Here is a 20,646-nt window from a genome sequence, read left to right as displayed (position 1 = left end):
TTCTTTTTCCACAGAAATGTTTTCTTATACATTGATTGCATTTGAATGTCTTTCTGTGGTACCAGGCAGTTTGAAAGCTGTTTGGTGATTTTTCTCTCTTAAGGGCATTGTTCATAATTGGTATATTCTTACCACTAATGTATTAGAAAGCTAATGAAACTATTTTCTTTCTTGAAAATTTCTTTTGGAATTTTTTCTGGAATGAAAATGAGAATATGAATTTTGAAGGTCTCATTAGCACTAAACTGTCTATTCCTTAAAAAGATTTGTCTAAAAAATGGTAACATAAAACAAGCAGCAATGTTTTTCAAGTTTTAACCTGTTATATATATATATATATATATATAAGCAAAATACTTAAAATTTTTCTTTCTCCTTAATTGAATTTGAATTATTTCAAGTGTCCATGAGAGCTGCTAGCCTGTTAGATGAACTATGTATTTTTTGCTCCTGGAAGTCTTGCAGAATACCTTTTCTTTTACACAAAGTAAAACAAATCATGTTCCCAAGTCTGTTGAATAGTGCAGTGGTGCATTTCACTGTGTGCTCTTTTTCTTTCCAAATCCTCTGCAGGCATTTGGGCAGTCCTTCTCCATCCACCGTAAGGTTGCTGAGGATGGAGAGACTCGGGAGGAAACACTTCTGCAGGAGTCAGCGTCAAAGGAAGCTTACTATCTGGGGAAGATCTTGGAGATGCAGAACGAACTGAAACAGAGCCGGGCTGTGGTGGCCAACGTGCAGGCAGAAAATGAGAGGCTCACAGCCGTCGTGCAGGATCTGAAGGAGGTAAACAAACAACAAACATATTCCCTTTGAGAGAGCTGTGGGAGAGAGAAGTAAGATGAAATTCTTCCTAGGAGAGAGGAATAAAACTTTTTCTCTAATCAGAGGAGGTGTATTAAACAAGAAGCACTTGATGCCAATGCTAGCAATTTTTCTGCTTTTTTAGTGAAATGACAGCTTGTTCTGAGATGAGCTTTTCTCTCTCTTATTGTTCGTTAAGAATTAAAGTCTATTTATTGAGTACTTAGCAATTGGCCTTGCTATTTCTGCAGAGGTGTTTAAAAAATACAGTGACCCTAAGGTCACTTCCTCCCCTTTACCTGTTTCAATACAATGTGGAGAGGAACGGTTGGCTGTTATGCTCGGTGTCAGCACTAATTCAAAATGAATGTGGTGTTAGCACAGGACTTTCCTCACTGGGGAGAGAGATCCTGGGGGAGTGTTCTGAGGGGTCTTAGAGTCTGGTGATGCAGAACCATAAACTCTTCTTCTGGCTGTAGACAAGCAGCAAATTATAGCTGGTATGAATCAGGTTAGGAGCCTTCTTCAGTCCCCGGGCCCTCCCTGGACTCACTCTTTCCCTTCAGCTTTTCACGTAGCAGCGTCATATGCCAGATGGTTTCAGAGTGGCAGAGTCATTCTGTGCTGGAGGAAGGAGGTAATGTTGGGGACAGAAATAGCCAAAAGCAGCTTCATCCACCAAACCCTTTTAAGAGCATTTTTGAAAACTTCATATTAAGTCATTCACTCCATTTTTTTATTAAGAAAGCTATAGAAGAGGTGCAGATTTACTCTGATTCCTACACCAGTGCAGTGGAGGTTGACAAACAAATACCGGGTCCACTACCAAGTGGGCTCATTAACTGAGCGGTTTTTAAAAAATTTATTTTTGGCTGCGTTGGGTCTTGTTGCTGCACGTGGGCTTTCTCTAGTTGCAACGAGCGGGGGCTACTCTTCGTTGTGGTGCGCGGGCTTCTCATTGCGGTGGCTTCTCTTGTTGCGGAGCATGGCCTCTAGGCACGCGGGCTTCGGTAATTGTGGCTCATGGGCTCAGTAGTTGTGGCTTGCGGGCTCTAGAGCGCAGGCTTATTAGTTGTGGCGCATGGGCTTAGTTGCTCCGCGGCATGTGGGATCTTCCCAGACCAGAGATCGAACCTATGTCCCCTGCATTGGCAGATGGACTCTTAACCATTGTGCCACCAGGGAAGTCCCTAACTGAGCATTTTGATAATAGAAAAAGGTCCGATGAAAAAATTGTTTGATATTGTGAAATATAACCAAAGTAATCCACTGATACCTTTCTCTTGACATTAGTGACATATTAGAAATAAAGTTTCATTATTATAACATATAAGTTGTCCAAAATTTACTGGAATTTAATCAATAATTTACATTTGCCTGTGTCCATATTACCATGAATTCAGTGAATATTGACAGTAAGTTTTCTGCTTTACTTAGTTCATTGTCTTTGCACATGCCCCAGATATAGAAATATGACTCTGGAGACAAAGAAAGGAGCCAACCAAGGGGAATTTAGTGTTGGGTACCAAAAAGAACATGAGAGTTTTCAGGATGCCCTGCCTCATTTCCCTCCACTGCAAATGATTGTTAAAAAACAGAGCCCATCTCCAGTTCTTCATTTGATGCATCTGTATGTGCTGGGTCTTCACCATCACTTGCTTATCCTTTGGAGTACCAGACCTCCTCCTCCAAGTGGACTCAAGGTCATATAGTGCCATAGGCCACCTTCTTGGATTAAGCAAAGCCCAGAACATCCACAGGCAGAATCCTCAGCAGCCATGGGCAGCAGGTTCACGTGGCAAGTTGGCAGAGAGGCTGTGATATGGGCAACCTGAGGGCCATGGGCACCCACATGCAGGTGGTTTGTGCAATCAATGAGTCAAGCAGTCTTGATGGATCCTCTGAAAGCTACACAGCCCCACTGTGCGCGGCAGTTGCAGCTGAGGAAAGAACAGCAAAGGTTGAGGAAAGGGTACCACAGATGTTTTCCTCTTGGGGCAAGACAGTGGAGATTGATGGAACATCCTCACTTACATATGCTGTGCTTGAGTGCAGTTTCCAATGAGTAGATTTATGATAAGCGGCAGGAGTTGATTATTAAGAATGAGGATGCAAGTTAGGAATAAACTGAGGCCGCAAAGGAAACAAAATGCTGAGAAGCCCTTCATTCAGATCAGTTCTCAAATTTTAGTGAGCACAAGAATCACCTAGAGAACTCATCAAAACACTAGTCTTGGGCTCCACCCCCTAAAATTCTGATTCAGCGTACTAGGTGGAACCCAAGAATTTGCATTTCTAACAAGTTCACAGCAGGTAGAGACCACACTTTAAGAACCACTAATTTAAACTTCTTTGCCTGGCTTAAAGCTGGGCATGGGGGTATCATCAGGCTCACAATTTGGGGAATTGCTGAATGATCACTTGGTTATAATCCTTTGATTTCTATGCGTTTTCAGTAGTTGATTTGCCTTAAGAGAATAACTTGTTACGTCCAAATTTATGTATTTTTTTAACCTAAAACAGCTCAAGGCAGTTTAGTCATTTGGATTTGTCAATAACTAAAAGAAAAAAAAACAAACAGGTGGTCAGTTTCCTGGTCTTCTAAGTGTGCCAACAATTTATCTGTTAGTATTCTTTCTGATGGGCTGAAAGCTAGTGAGTGGTATTATTACATCCCAGAGCCCTGCTGTTTTTCATGCAGACATTGTTTTAATGTAGCTAATAAAATTATTATTAGCATGTAGGGCTGAGGACATTTGTAAAAGGAGAAAAGGAATAAATTCTATTTCTTGGTATGTTGATACAGACTTTTGATGGCTGGTATTAAATTCAAATCCCAGATTTGTTTTTATTGTAGGCTTAGTTTTGTTTGTCATTTTGTATTCTGGGTATTGATTGGTGCATAGTGACTGGAAGAGAGATGATGAAACAGAAAAATCATGACCTGATGGACCATGAGAAATAGACAAGGATAACCAATAAAAAGCATAGTAAATCATCAACTTGACAGATGCTGTGTGAATTTTTTTTTTCTTTTTGGCCGCGCCCCACGGCATATGGGATCTTAGTTCCCCTGTCCAGGAATCGACCCGTGCCCCCTGCATTGGAAGTGCGGAGTCTTAACCACTGGACTGCCAGGGAAGTCCCTGTGTGAATTTAATAATTTAATTAGTGGAATTATTTTTATTTACTAAAAGGACTAATCTCTAATTTCAGTAGGATCATTGGTACTGGCAAAGGTGCCCGTGTGTGTATATGTGCTGTGTGTGTTATGGAAGCTTTACACTCATATTTGCGCACGCGTGTGTGTGTATTTAATTCCACAGCCAACTTCTTTTCCATATATGGTATGTATAGGACAGTATAGTGGAAAAAATGGAAACATTTCTGAATTAGAAAATCAATATTCTAGTCTCAGCACTGCTAAAAGTTTTAGAATTATACTCACGGTATTTGTCAAAGATTAGTTTAGTATATAGTAAATACACAATAAATGCAAACTGTTATCATTAATAACTTTCTGCATCTGCCATAGAGCTATTGTTGAAATTATCATTTATTATGTAGATCCATATTCTTAGGTTAAAGAAACATTAGGTAAATACCCTTTGAATCTATTGCCTTGAAAATTCTTTCCGTTGAGCTATGAATCAGGTGGTAGGAATTATAGTATGGGGTTTTTTTTTTTGTTTTTTTTTTTTTGTGGTACGCAGGCCTCTCACTGTTGTGGCCTCTCCCGTTGCGGAGCACAGGCTCCGGACGCGCAGGCTCAGCGGCCATGGCTCACGGGCCCAGACACTCCGCGGCATGTGGAATCTTCCCGGACCGGGGCACGAACCCGTGTTCCCTGCATTGGCAGGCGGACTCTCAACCACTGCGCCACCAGGGAAGCCCTATAGTATGTTTTCATTATTGCTTTGGTTGTTAAAAACCTCCAGCACTATGTGTCACTATAAAACCTAACTTAGATTTTTCATATAATTCTCATTTTTAAACATTTTCATCAGCCTTATTGTATATGTGTTCCTAATGGTAAACTGCTTTAAATAAGATTTTTAAGTACAGGGAGTATAAAGAAAAAATGTTACCCAATCAAAGAACCAAATCGGAGTTAATCTTAAACAAGTAGGTGTTAATCCTACAGGTCTAGTAACAGGCACAGGATGGGAAGGGGGGAATCCTTGGGTGACCTTGACCAGCATCAATTTGGTGAAAGCTAAATGAGAGCAGATCGATTACTGTAGTGCCTAAGCAAATATTGAGTAAACAAGTTTGAATTTCATTTTTTTATCTCAACCTATAGGTCTAAAATACTAGAAGATATCCTGAAATTTCACTGTACAGCCATGTCACTGTAGCTACCAAGAGCACATGGCTCCCTCTTCTGAATCTTTCCTCAAGTTAATGAAATTTCTGGCACAATACATGAAGCTTTAGTACAATATCTAAATTTCTAACTAGTTGGTAACATTTTATTAAGATATGGCCATTTTATATTTCAAAAGCTGCTTAATCCATATGATCTTTATCACATTTGAAGCTCCATTTTTTTTCCCTCATTGGAATATACAATCAAACTTTATAATACACCAGCTCAATTTTCAGGAATCGATTATAGCCACATCTATAAACTTTTAGTCCATGAAGGCACCTAGTGATTATTTGGTAAAGCCTACTCCCAGATCAATAATTCTTTCTCCAGTAACCTGGAATGGCCATGTAGCCTTTACCCAGACACTTCCATCACTGTGGAGATGGTAAACTATGAGTCCTTCCAAGGAAGGGACTGTCTTTTGTTTGTCATTTATCTTGGTATCCCCAGGACTCAGCACAGTGCCTGGTCAAAAGCAGACATTAAAAAAAGAATGTTTGTTGAGTTGAACTGAACAGAAATAACATACTTTAGGAGTTAGCTACCTCTAGTTTGAATTCCACCTGTGCCACTTACCAACTGTGTGATATTGGACAAGTTACATTTGTTCTGTAAGTGTCACTTTCCTCACTTCCGACATGGAGATGGTAATACTAATGTACGGGTCCTATGTCAAATGCCGTGCACAAAGGAGATGTTAAATTACTGTTCATTCCTTGTCTTCCAGATCCCTCCCAAGGCTGCCCATCCTGTTACTTGGCAGCTCTAATTGTTAAACTGCCCTTTTTTGTTCAGTGAAAATTGACTCCCTGTAATTTTCACCAACTGGCCATATTCCTAGCCTCTGGATCTACAGAGAATACATTTTTTGGGTTTTCTATTCCACTTGACAATTTTAGCCCATGCCCAACAGCTTCAAATATTTGGAAAGAACTATCTTGTCTTCTCTTTTTCAGATTAAACATATCTAGATCAATTAGCACTTCCTCATGTGACATGGTTTCAGGATGCCTCAGCATCCTGTTTATTACCTTCTTAGACTGAGATCCAGTGTCTCTTAAAAATGTCTGCTTTTTAAAAACAGACTATTGACTGTCTTTACCCCATTGGAAATTTTTGAAAACGTGAACTGTTGGATGAAGGGTTTGAGTTTCTCATCTTAGTGTTTTCATCTTTTTGGATTTTCCACTTTGCAGTCATACATTCATTCATTCATTCATTCAACAGAGGTCTGTTCAGTGCTTGCTATGAGCCAGATGCTTGGGTGCTTGGAAGCATCAGTGAACAAAAAGTCAACAAGGAGTGGTTGTTTTCAATGTTAAAACAACTAAATGTGTTCAGAAACTATTTCCTTCTACTCTTTAGTATCTGTGGAGTTAGTGAGCTGTGTTTTAGACAACATATACTATAGATTGAATGTTTGTGTCCCTCAGCATTCATATGTTGAAACCTAATCCCCAAAGTGATGGTGTTTGGAGGTGGGGCCTTTGGGGGTGAATAGGTCATGAGAGTGGAGCCCTCATGAATGAGACCCTATAAAAGACACCGCAGAAAGCTCCCTTACCCCTTCCACTATGTGAAGACACAGCAAGAAGTTGGCCATCTATGAACCAGGAAGCGGGCTTTCACCTGACACTGAATCTGCCGGTGCCTCGATCTTAGACTTCTTAGTCTCCAGAGCTATGAGAAATAAATGTCTGTTTAAGCCGTCCAGCCTACGGTGTTATTGTTATAGCAGCTCAAATGGACTAAGACAACATATAACATTTCGTACAGTAAATTACACTCATCTTAGTCTCTCGTTAAAACTACAGATAGGTGGTACCTGCTGTGACTAAGCAAAAAACATCTAAACAGTCAGATTAGATGCCATGGACCTCAGCCACCAGCACAGAGTCACTTTATTTAAGGAGAGTCCTTCAGCCACTCTTTAAAAATCAAATTGCTTCTACTGAATAAATAGGTGGTTTGGTAATAGTGTGGAATTAGAAATCAGGATATCTGAGTTCAGGTCCTAACTTGACCATTTTACTAGTTCTGTGATTAAACTTCTCATTTTCCATATAAACATTATAATAACGCCTCTCCTACTCCTCATGATTTTTATGAGGAGAAAATATTTTTCATGAAAGTGCTTTACAAGAAGTAGAGGACTATGTTAGTGTTATTTATTGTTTCAAAGTTTGTAATCGGACTTATTCTTACACAGCAAGACAAAAACAATAAATTTAGAAAGATGTATTGGGGTCTACTGTCAGAAGGCCCCAGCACCTTCTGACAGTAGCAAGAAGTAATGACTGGGGCTTCCCTGGTGGCGCAGTGGTTGGGAATCTGCCTGCCAATGCAGGGGACACGGGTTCGAGCCCTGGTCTGGGAAGATGCCACATGCCGCGGAGCGGCTGGGCCCGTGAGCCACAACTACTGAGCCTGCGCATCTGGAGCCCGTGCTCCGCAACAAGCGAGGCCGCGACAGTGAGAGGCCCGTGCACCGCGATGAAGAGTGGCCCCCGCTCGCCGCAACTGGAGAAAGCCCACGCGCAGAAATGAAGACCCAACACAGCCAAAACTTAATTAATTAATTTTTTTAAAAAAAGAAGTAATGGCTGACACTCTGACACCAAAAGAAGAAACAACACATGTTTAAAAGCCAGTAGGCTGAAAGAGGAGAGCTGTCTGGGTGTTCTTACTATCAGTGTAAATAGCCTTTCGTACCTGGCTGGTTCTCAAAAGGGTCACTGCGTTATTTCTCAGTACAACATCGAATGTGCTTACTGATGGGGAGAGGTTAAACTATTTAATTAAGTCATCCAATAATAAAAAAGCTTTTCTTATATTCTCTGAGGTTTCTGGTTGAATGATTGGTCATTGAGAGCTGTGTTTACACATAGCTGAATGAAATTGACACTTCCAGCTGAGTGATGATTTTCCTGTTCTGTAAAGGCATGGCTTGGCTATAGCTGCAAAGTTATTTCCCTGGCACGTCCCAGTTTCTACTTGTTGGGAATGGACCTCACACCTCCCTGGAGTGATGCAAAGTGTCAAACAGTGAAGAATTATCACTCTTTTACTTGGTTTAAATAACTAACAATAACATCATAGCTAACATTTATGAGAGCTTATCATGTGCCAAGCACAGTACTCAGCATCTTACATTGATTATCTCATCTAATTCTCTTAAACTTATGAGGCATGTACTGTTTCTATCCCCCCTTTACAGGTGAGGCAGAGAGGCTGACAACTTGTCCAGCAAGCAGTCAGGCTGGTGTCCTAAACCAGGCAATCTGACTCCAGAGTCCCTGCTCTTAACCGTGTTAGTGCCTGCTTATTTGTTTATTGATTCCACTGGAGAGAGCTTTTTTGTCAAAAAGTTCTTTCTAACACTCGCTGAGCTGCAGTAAACAAACATCCCTATTAACATCATAAAGGAATTTGAAAGCAGTTTAGCAATATACAAACAATTCACCTTTGAATAATTGTGATTTGATTGTGCCTTTGGGAAAAATAATTTACATTAATGGGTTTGTTTGTAGGATTAGTTTAAAATTACAGGCTCATAGAATTTTTTTAATGTATGTGCGTATAGTTCTGTGAATTTTAACAAATAGAGATTCATGTAACCACAATTATGATGCAGAAATTGCATCATCCCCAAAACCTCCCCCTGTGCTGTGCTACTCCTTTGATAGCCTTCCCCACCCCAGTCTCTGATAATCAGTCATCTGGTTTCTATCACTATAGTTGCATCTTTTCAGGAATGTAGTGTAAATGGAACCATACAGTATTTAACCTTTGAGAGTGGGTCCTTTCCCTCAGCATAATGCCTCTGAGATTCATCTCAGTTGTTGCACGTCGTTTCTTCCTTTTTATTGTCAAATACCACTGTATGGATATACTACAGTTTTGTTTTTTTTTTTAATCAATTCACCTATTGAAGAACATTTGGGTTATTTTCAGATTTTGGCAATTACAAATAGAGCTGCTAGGGCTTCCCTGGTGGCGCAGTGGTTGAGAGTCGGCCTGCCGATGCAGGGGACACGGGTTCGTGCCCTGGCCCGGGAGGATCCCACATGCCGCGGAGCGGCTGGGCTCATGAGCCATGGCCACTGAGCCTGTGCGTCCGGAGGCTGTGCTCTGCAGCGGGAGAGGCCACAACAGTGAGAGGCCCGCGTACCGCAAAAAAAAAAAAAAAAAAAAAACAAATAGAGCTGCTATATACATTCATGTACATTTATATTTTTATGTGAACGTAAGTGTTCATTTCTCTACGGTAGATACCCAGGAAAAGTAGAGTTTGTGGATGCAGATGTGGTACGCTGGCAGATGTGAATGCGGACAGTCTTTGCAAGTCCTCTTCAGGTTGCTTCAGTTTTCTCACTGAAGGAAGCAAGGCCAGCAGCTGACAGGGAAGATGGGGGAGGTGTTGGGGATTTGAGGAGAGAGAAGTGGTGAGATAATCACTTAGAAGAGTGAGTCACTAAGGTATGATCCTAGGAATGAGCGGCTGAAGCAGGTGAAGGTCCCTCAAGAGGAATTCCAGGAATTGAGGTCACCTTTGTGCATATTAAGAATGCCAGAAATTGAGACCAGGAGTTCTGGAGACATTGGCAGTGAACCAGGAGCTGAAGTCTTAGAGAAATAAAGGGGAATGAGTTAGAGTTTACTAAGTGACAGTAACAGTGCTGAGTAGTGGGTAGTATGCAGTGTCTATGCCTACCCTGCTGCTACCTTGTCCCTGTAGGAAGTTACTGTTAATTTGTTTTGTTTTAATGTACGTTTACTAAGTAAAAACAAAAAATCTCGGTATTCCCTGGTGGCGCAGTGGTTGAGAGTCCGCCTGCCGATGCAGGGGACACGGGTTCGTGCCCCGGTCCGGGAAGATCCCACATGCCGCGGAGCGGCTGGGCCCGTGAGCCATGGCCACTGAGCCTGCGCATCCGGAGCTTGTGCTCCGCAACGGGAGAGGCCACAACAGTGAGAGGCCCGCGTACCGCAAAAAAAAAAAAATCTCATGATGACATGAGATTTAAAGCAGAGGAATTTTAAGGGTGGAGGAAGAAGAGGGCGAATGCTCTGAAAGCAGCCAAGCAGAGCAAGACGGGCACCCATCTCACCTCCAGGCCTGTACTTGAGAGAGTTGCAGGGGAAAGTGTCCCCAAGGGAGAATCAGCTTTCCATTAATCGAGGAGTACATTATACAAATCTGTAAAATCACCATGCCTGCTATAATCCCATATGCTCATAGAGTCAGTGAATATTGATTAAAATGCATGCCTTGTAAGGAGTGTATACATTTAATTTCTCTTTTTAAGGGTTGGAAGTACTTTTTTTCCTATGATTTGGAAAGTTGGGTGGTTGTATTTGTCAATGAGAAATAATACAACAGCTTTTGAATAGCTCTCAAAACGTCAGTTGATCTTAGTCAAAAATATCTTTAGCCTTTCTGAGCTTATTTTGGGCAGGCAATAAGGACCTGCATCTCCATAATCCCAAACATTTTGGGGAAAACTTCAAAAATGAAAGCATATGTAAATGTTTCCAACATCCAGATGTTGGACAGCATTTGGACACAGCTTCAAAATAGTACCATTTTCATTTGTGACTCTCTGCCTTAGACAATGAGAAGGGGCATAAACTTCTGGCCTGATATGACAGTTGCATCAACTTCCTGTGTAATAGCCAGTCACTAAACTAGTGCCAAATGGAGAATTAAATGGGAAACTGCAGGGAAGTTGAAGCTAAAGTTAGAAATGGTGAGAGAGCTTTGCTTGGGGCAGGATGCAGAAATGGCAGTTCTGGAGCTGACATAGGTTAAAAAATAAAAATCTGTTTTTAAAGTATTCATGTGTAGTTTCTTTACTTTTTTTATTAAAGGTAATTTTTATCAGTTATTCATCATTTTAAAATAATAAGCAGCAAAAGGCAGCCTACTTTTTAAAATGTGTGGTATATACTTGGTGCATATATCATATATATATGGATTATACATATGGATTTTATATATATGGAATATATATAATACATACGGATTTTTTTCCTTTCCTCTCTCCCTTACTCCTGCCCTTCCTTCTTTCCTCCTCCTACCTCCCCTTCCTCCCTTCTCTTTCCTATCTTGTGAATTAGGGTCAAACACCAGCTTTCTACCTCTTGGAACATAAAAATAAAGATCTGTGCACAATCCATTTTATACACATTGATTCTTGGACTAAAAATAGCTTGATTCAGTTTCAAACTTTTTCTCCTACCCGAAGCTCAGATTTTGCTCCCTGTGCGGACTGGGTGGAAGGAAGAGTAATGCACAATCAGCATTTCTGCTAGAATGCTTAGTGGACAATTTTAATCTTTTTTTACATCTTGACCTCTTTCCAGAGAACATCCTGGTTGGCAGATCTAGCCTGATTAAGATTCTGTTCAGGTATTTAATTCTCCTAAGGGAATTTATAGCTTAATCTAACAATCAACGATACCTGAATCTACTCAGAACTTAATTTCTTGAAGGTTATAGGAAACTTATACTTGAACAAGGTAGAAAGAGCAAACTAATGAGTGAGCTTAGCGATATAATGAATTTTGATATGTATCTTGAATTATACTTTTTAATGCTTAATCAACAAAGATATTTAAAAAAAATACTATAGACTGAATCATACTAGATGCATTAATATACCCAAACTTTAACTTTCAATTTGAATTAAAGTAGAATGCATCCCATAAGAAAGGCTGTCCATTGGTTACCTACTTAAATAGCTTTCTCATCATCACTTGTTCACTGATATTAAAAGTAAATTATGGCTTCCCTGGTGGCGCAGTGGTTGAGAATCTGCCTGCCAATGTAGGGGACACGGGTTCGAGCCCTGGTCTGGGAGGATCCCACATGCCGCGGAGCAACTAGGCCCGTGAGCCACAACTACTGAGCCTGCGCGTCTGGAGCCTGTGCTCCGCAACAAGAGAGGCCGCGATAGTGAGAGGCCCGCACGCCGCGATGAAGAGTGGCCCCCGCTTGCTGCAACTAGAGAAAGCCCTTGCACAAAAACGAAGACCCAACACAGCCAAAAATAAATAAATAAAATTTTTAAAAAAAAACAGTAAATTAGAAATAGTTTTCTGATAGAGTTTTGGTTTCACTAAAACAATTTTTCAAAAAGCAGAATTATACAGTCTCTTCTGAGGCTCTCACAATATTCATAAACCTTACTGTCTGCATTACATTTTTTTAAATCTAGAATATTAAGGGCTTCCCTGGTGGCGCAGTGGTTGAGAGTCCGCCTGCCGATGCAGGGGACGCAGGTTCGTGCCCCGGTCCGGGAAGATCCCACATGCCGCGGAGCGGCTGGGCCCGTGAGCCATGGCCGCTGAGCCTGCGCATCTGGAGCCTGTGCTCCGCAACGGGAGAGGCCACAGCAGTGAGAGGCCCGCGTACCGCAAAAAAATAAATAAAAAATAAATCTACAATATTAAAATGTATTTCCTAATGGGCTTTGGCACATAATTTCAAATATGCACATTAATAGATTGACACTATTTATGGGCCAAATTATTCCTGTGTCTTGTTGTGGCATACGGGAGAGAGTATCTGTCTAAAAATGAGGTAGAGATTTGGCTACTTGTACAGAGAAGTGGCCAGCAAGTGTTTTCTGGATGGTAAATTCAGTTGTTAGAATGAAAAGTATAAAAGAAGCTGAAAGGATAACAATATCTATCTTGTCCCAACTGCTAATGATAATGAAACTGGCCCTTGAGAGTAATAAAAATCTTGCAACATTATTTGAATCAATCTTTCATTGGCAGTGCTTGCCAATGAGATGTTGTTTTACAAGCTTTTTTTCTTTTTAACTCCTTAGAGGGTGGTTCAGACATTTTTTCCCTAATTGCCACAAAACAAAATACTGAGGAATAAGATTTTGTAGGGTAGTGTTGAGCTTGGGAGGATCACAAACCATTGTAATATATAAGATTTTTTTTTTTTTTTTGCTTCCCCAGGGATTAATTTTTACCCCCTTGGGGGCTGCTGTAACAAAATACTTCAGATTTGGTGGCTTAAAACACAGACTTATTGTTTTATAGTTCTGGAGGCCAGAAGTCTGCAGTTTACTGGGCTAAGGTGTTGGCAGGGTCTTCTTCCTCTGGAAGTGCTGGAAGTATGTCCTTTTCCTCTTCTAGCTTCTAGGACTGCACTTCATGCATTCATTGGCTCATGGCCCCTTTCTCTACGTTTCAAAGCCTGCAGAGCCTAGCATCTTGTTTCAGTGTCATATTGCCTTCTTCTTTTGTGTCAAATCATCCTCTGCTTCCCTCTGATAAGGACACTGTGATTACACTTAGGGTCTACCCAGATAATCCAGGATGATCTCTCCAACTCAGAAATCATAACTTAATCACATCTGCAAAGTCTCTGTTACCATATAAGCTACCACATTCACAGGCTCTAGGGATTAGGACCTAAATATTTTTGGAGGCTTATCGCAGGGGTGATACCACCCCCTACTGGAAATGCATATTCTACACCATTAAGGAAAAAAAAAAAAGAAAGAAGAATAAAAGATAATAAATATGTAACTTTTGCTAGGAATCAATTTTTTATTATATCCCAATCTACTCGGGGCCCTTGCCATTAGAACAGAGTATATGTTTAAAATTAGTAAGATTCAGAAGCCCTAGAGTTGGTGATGCCCATCTTATTACGATGTACTAACCCATCCATTTATTTTGCATCACCCTTTCTGATGGAGCCAGTCAGCAGAGAAGGGCATGAGTCACTCCAAGGTCAGACAGTGTTATTACCTAACTCTTATTGTAATGGGCAAATCCACCATTAAGCTTCAGACTGAGAGAAATACTATTGAGTTGGCAAAAGCTTTTCATGTGTACGTGCAGATAGTCATATGTAACTGCAATTTTTCAGACTCTGTGGCAAAGAGAAATGAAAAATCTGTGCTGTATTTTAATTTGCTGTAAAATTTCTCCTTCAGGAATGACCATTCTATTGAGCACCACTCTGTGCCAAACACTGCTGGAAATACCAGCATGTGTAAGCAACGTCTGCCTCTGTTAGACTGTTCAGAGGAATAAAATGAATATATAATTAATTCTAGTACTAGAAGGCACATCTCTCCCCCTGGGCTGCTTCTCTGAGCACAGCTGCCTGAATTAAAACAGGAAACACCTACCTGACATCCTCTAAATACACAGCCGATTAGAGCCCTCTGAGAAACATTCAGTGGATACCACTTGGCTCTCCAGCCTAAGTATTATTAATTAAAGACTCGATGCCAGGGTCTTCTTTGTTTATTGTAATTGCTATCTTAGATGGCCTTGAAATTGATCAGTTCTCTGTTAACAGTCCATGAGTTGTACTCCCATTTGAAATGAGTAGAGGTTATCGTGGAAGTTGAATAATATATTTAATATAATAATAAAGCTTGAAATCAACAACAATCCTTATGAAGTCCAACTGGATTCTTAGTGCTCTGCTCCAACTGCTTTTGGACTTTCCCTGACACATTCTACTGAATCATGGGCTTAAAAACAGTTGTAGGGACTTCCCTGGTGGCGCAGTTGTTAAGAATCTGCCTGCCAATGCAGGGAACACGGGTTCAAGCCCTGGTCCAGGAAGATCCCACATGCTGCAGAGCAACTAAGCCCGTGCGCCACAACTACTGAGCCTGCGCTCTAGAGCCCGCAAGCCACAACTACTGAGCCCACGTGCCACAACTACTGAAACCCACGCACCCTAGAGCCTGTGCACTACAACTGTTGAGCCCACGCACTGCAACTACTGAAGCCCACGTCTTCTAGGGCTCCCGTGCTGGAACTACTGAAGCCTGTGCGCCTAGAGCCTGTGCTCCACAACAGGAGAAGCCACCACAGTGAGAAGCCCGGGCACCGCAACGAAGAGTAGCCCCCTCTCGCTGCAACTAGAGAAAGCCCACGTGCAGCAATGAAGACCCAACGTGGCCAGAAATAATAAATAAGTAAATAAACAAACAAATAAACCTTCTTTAAAAAAATAAAAATAATAAAAACAGTTATATTTGCCCTTATTCTTGGGCAAATAGGACCTGAGCATCCTAATCTTTTTTAAAAAACAGGATTGCCAGAGAATGCTATTGAAGGCTAGTAATATATCATTTCATGCTGGATAAAGCAGATGCACAAAAGAAAAATTGTATTCAGTAAAATTCCTTACAAATTTTTTACTTAAAACTTTGCAAATAATTGAAGTTAGAAGCTTTGGATTTTGTTTTTAGAGCTAAGTGCAGATTTTGCAAGTGTATTCATCTCCGTATTTGCCAGGGTTTAACACTGGTTATGCACATAATTAGCTGAATAAACTTATACATATGATTATCCTTTCTGGACCTCAATATTGTTATCTATTAAGTGGAAATAAAAGTAACACCTACCTCTGGCGGCTATTGTGAATGCTTACATGTGATGCACTTGGCACATAGCAGGCAGCGACTCAGAGCTGGCTGCATTATTGCATTGCATTATTTCATTGCTGTTTGCATACATTTTAAAACTGTATTTAGGATTATTTCTTTTTTTAAATTTTTATTTATTTTTGGCATGCGGGCTTCAGTAGTTGTGGCACGCAGGCTCAGTAGTTGTGACTCACTGGCTTAGTTGCTCTGCAGCATGTGGGTTCGTCCCAGAGCAGGGCTCGAACCCGTGTTCCCTGTATTGGCAGGTAGATTCTTAACCACAGCACCACCCGGGAAGTCCCTAGAGTTATTTCTTAAGAATAGCATTCCAGAAGTAGAATTACTGGATCAAATGGTACAAGGTTTTTTTGTTTGTTTGTTTTAAGATCACACACATAGTTATATTGCTTTTATAGAGGATTAAAGCAATTTATGCTTTCATTAGTAATAGAAGAGAATTCCCATTTCACTGAGCCCTGGCAAGCATTAAGCTCTTTCAGGTTGCTTATTTGATAGCTGAATGGTGACATTTCAATATTAATTTATAAGAACATTATTGGAAGGGACATGATTTATCTTGTTCATCACTATATCCTAGCATAGAGCTTGGCATATACTAGACACCCAGAAGAACAAATGAATGAATAAGAAACTTGCCACTTTCATTAATTAGTGGAATAATAACTGAATAAATTCATTAATTAAGGGGTAATTTCTGTACCTTAATTTTTTGCACATTTATTAGGTTTTAGTTTTTCTGTTATTTATGTGTGCTCCAAGAAAGTTTTGATTTTTTTAATGATTTGCTATGAGTATTTCCCCCAGTTTATTTGCCTTTGGATTTTATTTTACTTTGAACATATTGAAGTTTTGGCAGTTCTGTTTTTAAATCTACTGCTTGTTTCCTCTGAGATTCCTTTTAGTGGTTTTAAGTGCAGATGTTTCTTCTTCCTCCTTCTCCCCTTCATTCTTCTCAAAACTATAAAACTGTAATGTTCATTTATATCAGTTTTTATGTTTTAATTTTTACTTTTAATGTTTTAGTCCATATGAGATTCAGTTTCATGTGTGGAACAATGTGAGAGTTTAAATTTAAAATGTTCCCCTAGGACTTCGCTGGTGGTCCAGTGGTTAAGACTCCACACTTCCAATGCAGGGGGCAGGGGTTCAATCCTTGGTTGGGGAACTAAGATGCCACATGGTGAAGCCAAAAATAAATAAATAAATAAACTAATAAATAATAAAAATAAAAATGTTCCCCTAAATGGCTAAATGCCCCAACACCATTTACGCCATGAGGCTCCTCTTTTAATAAGAATGTTAAATTCTTATCTATACTTCGTGTTGAAACTTATCAAAACAGTTTAAACTAAGAGAATTGCAATAGATTACAGTCTCAAAAAAAAAAAACAAAACCCAGAATATTTTTATAATGTTAGAGAGCAAAATAAATGAAAAGAATGAATTATTATTAAAGTTATTTTCAATTCAAGGAATGAAAAATAGGCATATTTAATACATTATTACTATTTCCTATAATATACTTTTGTGATTTGACATAGGACATGATTTATAAACTTATAGAAATGGCATAAGTCCTGGGGTTAAAGGTTTACATTTCTGATGAGTCTCAATATTTTTACTTTGAATATCAGGAAAATACAAGAGTATAATCAAATTTAATCTTATTTTCCCCAGCTGGATTGGTCAGCACTAGGATTTGATGAGCTTCCTGCAACCTAAATATTCAGTAGCCTAGGGGTTTCTTATCAGGTTTTGAATAAATAAAGCATTTTTTTTGGTCTGAGTGGGTTTCTCCATAATTTCCCTTTAATTAAAATTGATTCCTTTTTTTGGGCTTCCCTGGTGGCACAGTGGTTGCGAGTCCGCCTGCCAATGCAGGGGACACGGGTTCGTGCCCAGCTCCGGGAAGATCCTACATACAGTGGAGCAGCTGGGCCTGTGAGCCATGGCCGCTGAACCGCGCGTCCGGAGCCTGTGCTCCAAAACGGGAAAGGCTACAACAGTGAGAGGCCCGCGTACCACAAAAAAAAAAAAAAAAAAATGGATTCCTTTTTTAAAGACACTTGTATTTTCTTTTCTAAAAGAACTCCTACATTATTCTGTCTTCACTGTGTTGTGTTTTTATATCCTGTCTGTCCTATTTCTGGCCTATTTTGTCTTATTTCTATTTTTAATGTTTCAATTATTTTGGTGGCCCTGTCATTTTTAGTTCATGTTTAAATGGTCAGGTTCAGTTTTTAGATTATCAGTATGCCTGTATTCTTGATAGATAGAACAATTTGTAAGACAGGCTCGGGCTCCCCACCCCCTTTTTTTTTTTTTTTTTTTTTTTTTCCTGGTTCGCGGGCCTCTCACTGTTGTGGCCTCTCCCGTTGCGGAGCACAGGCTCCGGACGCGCAGGCTCAGCGGCCACGGCTCACGGGCCCAGCCGCTCCGCGGCATGTGGGATCTTCCCGGACTGGGGCACGAACCCATGTCCCCTCCATCGGCAGGTGGACTCTCAACCACTGCGCCACCAGGGAAGCCCCCCACCCCCTTTTTTTTTCCTGTGCTGATTTAATATTTTTTTCTAGGAGTGACTTTAAAAATTCATTAGTTCACTTGTCTCCAGGTAAGAAGAATCCTCCTTTATAAACTGTTCCAAAATTAAAATCATCACTTTCATATACATTCTCTAAAATGAAATATGGAAACCAAATGATATTTACAACCAGAAATTTCAAAAATCAATACTAAGATTCTTTTGTATTTGAAATAGAGAACTAGTAATATCTACTCATAGAATTTTCCAATCTAATCTTTTTCCTGCTAATGGATGCTCAGTCTGACAGAACTCTTAAGGACCATTTCACCCTGTGTCTCTCTCTTTGCCCTTCCCCCTTATGCAAATAAGATGACCCTTACATCCAATCAAATCGTCACAACAGGTTTTTCATCATTTTTAATGGAATGTCAGCTTTGCCACCCACTTGCCTGATACCCAAAGCCTTTCCATCTCCCTTCAATCTGCAACAGAGAATAGTCATCAGAGGCTGTCATCAGAGAGAGTTATCTTCAATTGCCTACTTGTTATTCTATTCCTGTCAAACACTCAGCTGACATATATTCAAGGGTCATAGCCCAAGTGACAGGCAATCTGCCAATTCCCACATTTTCCCTTAAGTTTTAGCCTTCTCTTGATACAAAGTATTAGAAAGCTGTACACAGTTATCAGTGGTATGATGTGATGTTTAAAAATAGGGACTCAGAAATCAGATAAGGGTTGAGTTCAAATTCAGGCCCCACCACTTACTTTCCAGTGGAATCTTGTCTAAGTCTCATAATCTTTCTAAGTCTTGTTTCTTTATCTTTACAATAGGGTTAAAAATAATGGTGAAGGAATATATTTCTCTTGATAAACCAATGATTTTTTTTTAAACCAGATAACTAGAATTCAGTGACTCTTTTGTGTTTACTTGTCTGGGAAACAGAGAGCTCACTCAGGTTAAAGCTCAATTAAAGTGAGTACTTGGGCTTCCCTGGTGGCGCAGTGGTTGAGAGTTGGCCTGCCGATGCAGGGGACACGGGTTCGTGCCCCGATCCGGGAAGATTCCACATGCCGGGGAGCGGCTGGGCCCTTGAGCCACGGCCGCTGAGCCTGCGCGTCCGGAGCCTGTGCTCCGCAACGGGAGAGGCCATAACAGTGAGAGGCCCGAGTACCGCAAAAAAAAAAAAAAATGAGGAGGCCTGGTCAAGATATTGCTATTTGGTACAGGAGCTATTTGCCCAGGTGAGCAGTCTGTTGTCTAAGATCAATTGATTTTCCTAAAGCAAACAGTGAGTTGAATTACTGATTTTTATAGTCTTATCTGCCCTGAGCAAAGTTTCCCTGGAACAAACAGCTAAGTCATGTTGACACAGAAGTCTCATTTCTCAGTCCCAATAGCTACATCATGTCAGTGCTTGTAGTCATGCTTCTCAAGGATGTTTGCTGCTTTTTTTTTTTCTAAAATTTCTTGTTTTAACTGCCTTATTATGTAGACATATTTTATTGTAATGGCCTCAAAACATTTAAAGCAGAAGGTATAAATAATAATAATTAAAAAAAGAATAAAAATGATAGTATAATCCAAATCATCAGCAGGGGCAAAGAAAGCAAAAGAGGCTGTATAGTGTAATGGTTAAAGCATGGGATCTGGGTCAGACAGACCTGGGTTTTAATTATGGCCCTGAGCAAGTTATTTACCTCTTGCTGTCTCAGTTTCTTAATTTGTTAGATGAGCATAATATTGCCGAATACTTTGAGGATTAAATAAGATAGTGCAAAGCTCTTGGAGTAGTTAAGTGCCCAATAAACAGTAGTGTAAGAAAAAAGAATGAAATCACAACTTGGCACCACAGACATTTTAAAGATTGAGCATTGGGTTGAAGCAAAATTGAGACTTGGAAAGAAAAATTGTCCCTTGGCATTTTTTAATAAAGAAACATGAACTACAGTAGACAAAAAGTGCCTAACTTTAACCTGGCACCTGTTAAGTTTAAGAATTATTTAAAGAAAATCACAAAGCCCTGATTTGGTTAAATTCTCTGAGGTCTAATTCCAAATTCCAGAGCTGGAGATGGACATGGTAATCACTTTAGTCTTAAAATTAGGACATCCAAAGAGCAGCCAACATTGCTTCCATTTCTCTCTCTAGTAGATGGAAAGACTTTTGCCAGCTGAGTGGCAAGGGTGGAAAAGGAATATTAAAAATACCCACTGGTCTCATTTTATTTTTAAGTCAGAAGGGAAAATTTATGAACTGTTGCCTAACTTGACTTTTCCATTTTAGAGTAGAAGGAATGTTCAGATTGAAAAACAACTACCTACTGGTAAATAAGGCAAATAATACCTTTGAGTCTAGGGACACTTAAATGGCCTTTTAATTTGTAGTTATTTCTCTTCCTTCTCAGGATAACTAGGAGAAGGATGGGAGAGATTAGTCTCTAAAGAGGAAAAGAATTTATTATCTCTACCTTCAGAAATAACACTATAATTATATGGCA

At 40.0% G+C, this 20,646-nt stretch overlaps 1 protein-coding gene across 4 annotated transcripts in view; it reads left to right on the top strand.

The window, feature by feature from the left end:
* Positions 1–20,646, top strand: part of BICD1 (BICD cargo adaptor 1) — a 213,136-nt gene that overhangs the window by 88,268 nt on the left and 104,222 nt on the right. For all 4 annotated transcript variants that reach the window (XM_032646745.1, XM_032646742.1, XM_032646743.1 and 1 more), the window contains exon 2: positions 574–786. In XM_032646745.1, the coding sequence (XP_032502636.1) occupies positions 574–786 (213 nt within the window). The remainder of the gene's footprint in view (positions 1–573; positions 787–20,646) is intronic.

This window comes from Phocoena sinus, chromosome 10 (genome assembly GCF_008692025.1).
Source record: "Phocoena sinus isolate mPhoSin1 chromosome 10, mPhoSin1.pri, whole genome shotgun sequence".
Classification (NCBI taxonomy): domain Eukaryota; kingdom Metazoa; phylum Chordata; class Mammalia; order Artiodactyla; family Phocoenidae; genus Phocoena; species Phocoena sinus.
This window is presented reverse-complemented; position numbering and strand designations above follow the sequence as displayed.